General features: G+C 36.0%; 1 protein-coding gene across 1 annotated transcript in view; it reads left to right on the top strand.

The window, feature by feature from the left end:
* Nucleotides 1-279: 279 nt before the first annotated feature.
* The window catches only part of nf2a (NF2, moesin-ezrin-radixin like (MERLIN) tumor suppressor a), a 38,868-nt gene continuing 29,491 nt past the window's right edge, over nt 280-9,656 (top strand). Inside the window, exons 1-4 of the mRNA XM_016536419.1 lie at nt 280-449; nt 785-1,142; nt 7,887-8,012; nt 9,007-9,129. Coding sequence (XP_016391905.1) covers nt 1,029-1,142; nt 7,887-8,012; nt 9,007-9,129 — 363 coding nt within the window. The 5' untranslated portion in view covers nt 280-449; nt 785-1,028. The remainder of the gene's footprint in view (nt 450-784; nt 1,143-7,886; nt 8,013-9,006; nt 9,130-9,656) is intronic.

A 9,656-nucleotide genomic window follows, 5' to 3' on the forward strand; every position in this document is an offset into this window, starting at 1 on the left:
TTAAAAAACATAAAACAAATGTACAAGTGATGTATCTTTTTTTTTACATTTGCAAAATATTCAGTACTTTAAAATTTGCTGCGTCTTAGCTTTACATTTCGGAAATAGTGAAAGGTATGTATGTATGTATATGTATGTGTGTATGTATGTATGTATTTATTTATAAATTAATTTATTTGTATTATCCCTGACAAAAAACAAAAACAACAAACAAACAAACAAACAAACAAACAAACAAAAACAGGCTTTTAACTCTAGCTGAATGACGCGCGCTATTACGCATGTCCTCCCGCCTCCTCGTGCACGCGCACGCGAAGTTTCAGCTGCAGTTTTGTTTTTTGGCCTGAAAGAGTGAGAGTCAAACCAGCAGCTGTGTTTGTGTGTCAGGTGTTTAAGCGGACGTGAATCACACACACTGCGGGATATCAGCTGTTTTTACAGCTCGACAGGTGAGTTAGCAACCAGTTTACAAGCTGTCTGGCCAATTCCGTCAAAAATACCTCACACCAAAAAACAATGAGGCGTGAAACCGTAGATTAGCCTAAACAAGCGCATATGAGCACCTAACATGTTGTGAAGTCGTGTAAAAGTTCGTATTTTGCTACAGGAATGTATACTTAAGTGTTACGTAATAGGTTTCTGTTTGTTATCAGATATCTGTCACTTAATAGGCATTTACGCTTATAGTAGTTTCAAAGCAGCTTCTTTTGTCTATTGTTATTGTACATGTACTCATTTACTAGCTAATAAACGTGTGCTCTTGTCTTTTTTCTTTATCTTACAGGCTTAATGAAGCTTTAGAGGAAGTAAATAGGGATAATATGTGTCCAACTACTAGTTACCAGTTAACGCAGGTGGTTTGACAACGTCCTGCCTTTAGAGATGCACTTTAATCAAATTTTTGTTACATTGGCCAGTAATGCTAAATTGTAGCTTTTAACCAGAGTTCAACTTCTATGCTTCAGATAGAGAGTTAGTAGACAGGTTTATGTTGTTTCGAGGAGGAAGGTTTCCCATCAGCGGCTATTATGGCAAGTGTCCTTGCATCAAAAATGGGTCTCAACTCCCTTCGGAGGAAACAAGCCAAAACCTTCAGTGTCACAGTTGTTACAATGGATGCAGACTTGGAGTTCAGCTGCGAGGTGAGTAGCAAGTGCTTTGTTTTTATGTGGTGAATTAACTTTAAACTGTCTCTGAATGCGTACATATCACCTTTACATTATTTTATGGGAGTAAACCTGTTGTAGCCTACAACCAAACCTGCGCTGGCAGTGATCAATGCTTCTCATCAGTAACCAGAGGGCATGTAAGCTTTACTTGGGGAAGGCACCAGACTGTCGACATTTTAACGTCCCCGCTCACTGTTGTTGTGCCCTTGAGCAAGTCACTCAGCCTGACCTATTTCTCCAGGGGTGCTGCGTCAAGACATCCCTGTCTCCTCGAGCTGCTTTAATGTTTGAACAGAGGCAGTTCAGTGGCCTTAAGGAATAGCTCTTCCAAAAATTGGAAATGGTGTCATTGTTTATTCCCCTCATGCCATTCCGATCCTGTATTAATTTTTTTTCCACAGTTAAACACAAAATGAGTACATTAACCCTGTAAAGCTTGACATGAAATGATAGTCAGAAATATCTTAATATCTTATAATTTTTGACTGCCATATTTTATGGCTCATATGGTATGACATAGTGAGAGTACAGCAGACTACTTTAAAATGCATATAAGGATCAGTTGTAAGTCAGTATCTCCCAATAACATGTCTTCGTAAGATCATCAAAGCTCTGTAGTGCAGTGCAATACTGTGATGATTGAGAGATGAACAAATAAACGTTCCTCAAAAGCATGATGTATTAGGCAATATTTGATACTTATTTTAACTTGAGATTTTTCTTAAAAGAAAAACAAAATCTACCTAAACCTAAATTGCTTCAGTCCAGAAAGTGCTCATCTTGAAATATTACTAAAAATTATGTCTACTTTATGAAAAGGATTTTGCAACAGACACTTAAATCACGACCTAAAAGAGGGTGTTTTTAGAATTATACTAAAAGGCCTTTTACTTGGTAGAAGGGTATGAACCATCAATCTGATGAAAGAAGGCATATAATAGAAATAGGTCTTTATAGAGTTAAAATGTCATTAAAATGAAAATGTTAACAGCACCTCATGCTGTTAACAACACCGAAGTCATGGGTTCGATTCTCAGAGAATGCGTTGACTGTTAAAATGTATACCTTGAATGCAGTGTGCAAGCTGCGATAGATAAAAGCATCTGCCTAATAAAACAAATTGGAAATAAGAAAAATAAGAACAGTTGGAGTGCTTTCAGGTGAATATCAACAATATACAACAACTTAATTTGGTTCTATTCCTCAAACAAAGCTATCGCATGGCTTCAGAAGGATAATAAATATAGTTATATGGACTGCTTTTATGGTCCTTTTTGTAGCTTGGCAGTATAAATCACCATTCACTTTTTTGTGTGGAAAACAGAAGCTTGGACATTCTGCCTAACATCTCCTTTTTTTTTTTTTTTTTAAAATTTTAAAAAAAAATTTTCCTTAAAAAAAATCCCAAAACGTTTTAGGATAATAAATATAGTTATATGGACTGCTTTTATGGTCCTTTTTGTAGCTTGGCAGTATAAATCACCATTCACTTTTGTGTGTGGAAAACAGAAGCTTGGACATTCTGCCTAACATCTCCTTTTTTTTTTTTTTTTAGAATATTGAAGAAAAATTTTCCTTAAAAATAATCCCAAAACGTTTTAAAAAAAAGTGCTTGCGGGGAAAAGCTGAAACAAACATACAAATCTACAAAGCAAGCAGCATCCTGTATGGCAGTAATCATCATTCCCACGTATAAAGGGGTTTTGTACAAACTGTGAATCCGGTGGGAGTTCTGCAGACATACAGATGATTCCTCTGTGGAGCTGCACTTCATTTGCACATAACATCCGCTGAGTTTCTTGAAGAAAAAAAGGCCCTATTTTTACACAGAAACCATCTCAGGGAGTGCTTTTGAATTAAGGGAAAACAGATGATGGTAAGAGAACGGTGTGACAGACAGGGACCATGAGTTAATGTCCCATGAGGCACGGTGGTCCCACTCCACCAGACCCTGTGTACTGCTCTGTGCCTGCCTGTCTGTTTGCCTGTCTCTCATTCTGTTTTGATCTTTCACACTCATTAACAGTTCCTATGGTAGTAACGAGGTTCTGAGGGATCATGGTTCTGTTGTTATATAATGTACCAATAAGGTGTCTCATGTACTACAAAGTGGTTTTGGATACAAAACTAAATGTATATTTAGAATTGAGGGAGCAAGTTGTAGCTGTTCTGGTTGGCATTTTTCTGAGACATTTATTTATTTATTTTTGTGATATTGTTCTTGATCTCCAATAAATATTATAGCAATATTCCAGGTTCAAGCTCTTTCAACAGCATCTGCGACATACTGTCGATTACCATAAACAATATTTCTGATTTATCCTTCAGTTTGTAAAAACAATCAGATATTGTTTCAAGTAATGCACTTGCAATGGGAGTCTATAGCACATGATATTCGGATAGTTTTAAAAACAGAAATATGCAGCTTTAACTTCATTTTAAACTTACTCTTTTGAACAAAAATGTTATTTGTGTGCATTGTATTACAGGTTTTATAAACTAAGGGGTCAGTTTTTTTTGTGGTAATTGACAGCATGCATGTATGAGATGCAGAGCTCACACAGTAACATTTAACCCAGATATCCCTTTGCATCTGGACCATTTAAAACCATTGCATTTGATTTCAGCATCACTGAGATTATATTTTGGTGCATCTTCATATTTCCTAAACACCACTTGGTGGCAGCATGGATTTGTAAAACACAACCCATTTCTCCCTCTGCAGTCGTTATGATTTTATTGCCTACCATTGAAAGCTGATAATAGCCCATCACTAAAGTCATCTACAGGGCTTGCTAAACCACAATTCATGTTATTTTATTATATTATATTGATATTATTTCACAATGACAGAAAATGGTCCCTAAACAGTTATGAATAACATCACCAAGATTCTGAAACTAGAGGAAAAACCATAAAGCCAGTTTTATTTATTTTAGCTCCTAAATGTTTTCTTAACATGCTATTAAAGTGAAAATGGACCCCAGAAGATGGTTGTTACAATGCACAGATTCCATACAGATTGTCACTTAAAATAAAGTATTTCATATATTTTCTTGTGCTTCAGTTTAAGCATTGTCAGGTGCAAATTATTAGAAGTGCAGTGTATATTTTCTATTCAATATTAATATTAGAATATTAAATATTAGCTAAAATATAAGCGCTATAGGCTAAAATTTAGTGTAAGTCATCTCTGTGTGCTAAAGGTATTGCACATAGTATTGACTTCATCTAATCTTGTGCTGTGTAACGAGAAAGACAGTCTTGGCTCAGTCAATATAATCTGATTTGGGTGATAGCCTGGGGTTCAATAGACTGGAATTTGACAGGAATTTGGGGTTACTGCTTTTGTACTTTCTTTCTTGTGCTGTTATGCTGTCAAGTTTTCAGTACTTCATTTTTTTTCTTCCTAAAAAGCCACAGAACTTATATATTTAGGATAGTGAGTGAACACTTTTCTACACAGACACACCTAATTTCTCTGTAAATGTTTGCACCAGCTGACGGTCGTCCTTGAATGCAGCCGTCAGCTTTCTAGAGGGGTAGCATCAGCATATTTAATTGGTTGGACTCTGGATGGCAGCATATTGTCATATGTTCTCATACATAAACATTAGGCAAGATGAAACCGCACCTTGAAAAGCACCTGTCCCTGTTATGCTAATACAGTTTGCGGTGTTGATGATGTTTGCAATACTCTCTGGAAGTTGTCAGTACTTATAACAGCAAGGTTCTGTCCTCTGTGTCATAAACTTTAATCATTCAAGAAGGTGACATGTGTGGCAAGTATATTGCTCACAAGACAGTAGCATCTAGCTCAGCTGGGTCCAGATGATACCTAGTACACTTGAATCCTACTAATGACAAGGCTAATCGAGCACAGATGTCTACACAAGAGAATTATTCTCACAACATAAGTATTCTAATTGTTATTCTGCTTATATACTCCTGCAGATGGCAAATTCTGGTTTTTGATGTTATTAAATGGACTCTTCCATTATTGGGAAACAGTGCTGGGTAGTAACTGATTACATGTAATCCGGATGACCTAATCAGATAAAAAAAATTAAGTGCTTGTAATTGTAATAAATTACATAAAATTTTAAAATGCTTATATTCAGATTACAGTTACTTTATGGATTACATGATTACATATTATTCACACATCATTTTGACGTAAAATATCTCCTTGACGTCCCCCTGAGATTTTAAGTTGATATTTGAATAACTGAACTACACACTCACACATTTTAGTATTGAAGATTTTAAGTGTTCACATTTGTTGTTCAGTTCCTTCACAAACCCCAGTGCGAGAAACATTTAATGCACTTAATGTTGTTGAAAATAAAGAATCGAATATGTAATACTTTTGTATTTTTATATTAAAACTATGTGATAAACGAGTTAGGTCAAAAGTCTTCTAAAAGTTGTCAGAATAATCTAATAGAGAGAGATGTAATCTCATGTGATTTGCAATCTGTAACGGACTACAATTTGTAAGTAGTCTTCTCAGTGCTGTTGGAAAATAATTTGACCTTGTTTTCTGTCGAATTCATCAACCAATAAAATTAATGATAAAGATGCAGCCTTATGCAGGTGCTTTTGGTAGTAATAATGAATGTTTTGTTGCTGCTTTATTGATTCTGTTCAAGTATGCAGTATGCACAAGACAATTAAAGTCGTTTTAATGAGAAATACGCAACTGATATGCGTCTACAGTTCTTCTCCAATTGAATATGGTAATTTTTTTTCCTGGCCTCCTGACAGTAGTCCTCCTGATAAAAGATGAACTGATATGTCTGAAAACGAGTGAATGCGCTTGCTGACAGCAGTGACTTTGTAATAACGCTCAGATTCATTTCTCTGCCTTGTGTCCACATGGTCTGTGGAAATGAGGTTATTCAGGGAATGTTGCTGTTCATTATACTAGAGCTGTTCAGATTTGTGGTCAGTCTGAATTCGATTAGTCTGCCGCAATCCCTAGAGAGTTTTTAGGTTGTTTCCTTTAAGGGCTTCTTGAAATTAAAATTGGGGTTTTATTGTGTTCCGTCCATGTCTGTCTATATGTCCTGGCCCCAACTTCTCAAGGAACTATGACACAGACAGGAATTGATACTAAAAATAGTTTAAAATTCAGCCTATGTTGCAGAAAGCACATCTTCAAAGCTTCATGTTACTAACCTTTTCTGTAATCTTGTTTGGGCAGCTGAAGTGGAAAGGAAAGGATCTGTTTGAACTTGTGTGTGTTTTGTTGCTGCTTTATTGATTTTGTTCAAGTATGCAGTATGCACAAAACAATTAAAGTCGTTTTAATGAGAAATACGCAACTGATATGCGTCTACAGTTCTTCTCCAATTTAATATGGTAATTTTTTTTCCTGGCCTCCTGACAGTAGTCCTCCTGATAAAAGATGAACTGATATGTCTGAAAACGAGTGAATGCGCTTGCTGACAGCAGTGACTTTGTAATAACTCTCAGATTCATTTCTCTGCCTTGTGTCCACATGGTCTGTGGAAATGAGGTTATTCAGGGATGGTAGTAATAATGAATGTTTTGTTGCTGCTTTATTGATTCTGTTCAAGTATGCAGTATGCACAAGACAATTAAAGTCGTTTTAATGAGAAATACGCAACTGATATGCGTCTACAGTTCTTCTCCAATTGAATATGGTAATTTTTTTTCCTGGCCTCCTGACAGTAGTCCTCCTGATAAAAGATGAACTGATATGTCTGAAAACGAGTGAATGCGCTTGCTGACAGCAGTGACTTTGTAATAACGCTCAGATTCATTTCTCTGCCTTGTGTCCACATGGTCTGTGGAAATGAGGTTATTCAGGGAATGTTGCTGTTCATTATACTAGAGCTGTTCAGATTTGTGGTCAGTCTGAATTCGATTAGTCTGCCGCAATCCCTAGAGAGTTTTTAGGTTGTTTCCTTTAAGGGCTTCTTGAAATTAAAATTGGGGTTTTATTGTGTTCAGTCCATGTCTGTCTATATGTCCTGGCCCCAACTTCTCAAGGAACTATGACACAGACAGGAATTGATACTAAAAATAGTTTAAAATTCAGCCTATGTTGCAGAAAGCACATCTTCAAAGCTTCATGTTACTAACCTTTTCTGTAATCTTGTTTGGGCAGCTGAAGTGGAAAGGAAAGGATCTGTTTGAACTTGTGTGCCGGACACTGGGACTCAGGGAGACCTGGTTTTTTGGTCTGCGCTATGACGTCAAAGACACTGTGGCATGGCTGAAAATAATTTTTTTTCCTGGCCTCCTGACAGTAGTCCTCCTGATAAAAGATGAACTGATATGTCTGAAAACGAGTGAATGCGCTTGCTGACAGCAGTGACTTTGTAATAACTCTCAGATTCATTTCTCTGCCTTGTGTCCACATGGTCTGTGGAAATGAGGTTATTCAGGGAATGTCGCTGTTCATTATACTAGAGCTGTTCAGATTTGTGGTCAGTCTGAATTCGATTAGTCTGCCGCAATCCCTAGAGAGTTTTTAGGTTGTTTCCTTTAAGGGCTTCTTGAAATTAAAATTGGGGTTTTATTGTGTTCAGTCCATGTCTGTCTATATGTCCTGGCCCCAACTTCTCAAGGAACTATGACACAGACAGGAATTGATACTAAAAATAGTTTAAAATTCAGCCTATGTTGCAGAAAGCACATCTTCAAAGCTTCATGTTACTAACCTTTTCTGTAATCTTGTTTGGGCAGCTGAAGTGGAAAGGAAAGGATCTGTTTGAACTTGTGTGCCGGACACTGGGACTCAGGGAGACCTGGTTTTTTGGTCTGCGCTATGACGTCAAAGACACTGTGGCATGGCTGAAAATGGACAAGAAGGTAAAAATGCTCATCTTAAACTTTCTTGCGCTTTCAAAGTAGTGTCAGTCTGATAAATGCTCGAGGAAATGATTTGGAAACATTATTCCTTTATCATGTATAAGCGATCGGTATATCATGATATTATAATTTACTTGATTTAGGCTTTTAAATAAGCTTTTTAAAATATTTTTGATAGATCATATTAAATTGTATTGTGTAATGATATGCATTACCTTTCAAAAAAGGTCAGTAAGATGATTTTTAATACTTTTATTAAGCAAGGATGCATTCAATTGATCAAAAGTGATAATAAAGTGTTTTACATGATTGAAAACGTAAATTTCAGTTTCAAATAAATGCTGTTTTCAACTTTGTATCAAGACTTTTGGGGGAAAAAATGACCACAGTTTCCAGAAAAAAACTATTAAGCAGCCCAGCTGTTTTCAACTTTAATAATAAGAAATGTTTCTTGAGCACCAATTCAGCATATTAGAATGATTTCTGAAGAATCATGTGACACTGAAGCTGAAAATTTAGCTTTGCCATCACAGGAATAAATTACTTTTTAAAATATATTTAAATTGTAATAATATTTCACAATATTACTGTTTTTACTGTATTTTGATCAAATAAATGCATCCTTGGTGAGCATAAAAGACTTCTTTTAAAAACATTAAAAAATCTTAATGAGCCCAAACCTTTGAAAGGTAGTATAAATACAAACAGACTGTCATGAAAACCAAACTCATCACCCTCTCAAAAAATGACTGTGGTATTACCATGGCAATATGATGATATTGAAGGCTTGCACTTATTCATGTACCATGTTCTTTTCATGGTTCTTCAAAGAATGCTATAGTACTACTTTAGGACATGGTATTATCATTTTTATCATGTCCAACATTGTGTCAGTCTCTTGGTATTTATTTATTTTTTTAGTAATTTATTGTCAGTGGTATATAAAGTATACAAGGCACAGCACAACATTTGTCATGACTTATCTTTGTAATAGGTTTTGGATCATGATATGCCCAAAGAAGAGCCCATAGTGTTTCATTTCCTGGCCAAGTTTTACCCAGAGAATGTTGAAGATGAGCTGGTGCAAGACATAACACAGCACCTCTTCTTCCTGCAGGTGAGTCATTGGCTCAGGTGGGTTTAGCTGGACTACAGCTCAAATTAATTAAAATTTTTAATAGGAGGATAGAGAGAGGACAGGAAATGATGGAAAAAGAGGTGACTCAAACACACGTGTGCATGGCTTCAGCAAATTTCCTCGAATTAACATCCATTCTTAATCAAACACCCCAGAGCAGTTTTTCATAACCGAAATCATGCTGTTTATGTCCTGGGATTTAACTTGGTGACTTTTCCGAATTTCAAGATAGATGTCAGCTCGGCTGGCTTATCGTGGCTTTCTTTGTTATTCATCATTGTGTGTGTATATCAGTTTAGATGAAAATCAGTCTGCGTCAGGGATATTATAATGCACCTTATTGCAGAAGGGTCATAAAATCATCTCAGTATGATTGTTTATGGGGCAGATTCAAATGATTTTGTTGCATTCATATATGCCTTTGTAAACAAAGACTTAAAGTCAGTTGTCACTCCTAAAACTTTAATATGCATATGTTGTATATAGTTTTCTATAGGTATATTATA

This window comes from Sinocyclocheilus rhinocerous, unplaced genomic scaffold (assembly GCF_001515625.1).
Source record: "Sinocyclocheilus rhinocerous isolate Xijiao unplaced genomic scaffold, SAMN03320098_v1.1 scaffold1658, whole genome shotgun sequence".
Taxonomy (NCBI): Eukaryota; Metazoa; Chordata; class Actinopteri; order Cypriniformes; family Cyprinidae; genus Sinocyclocheilus; species Sinocyclocheilus rhinocerous.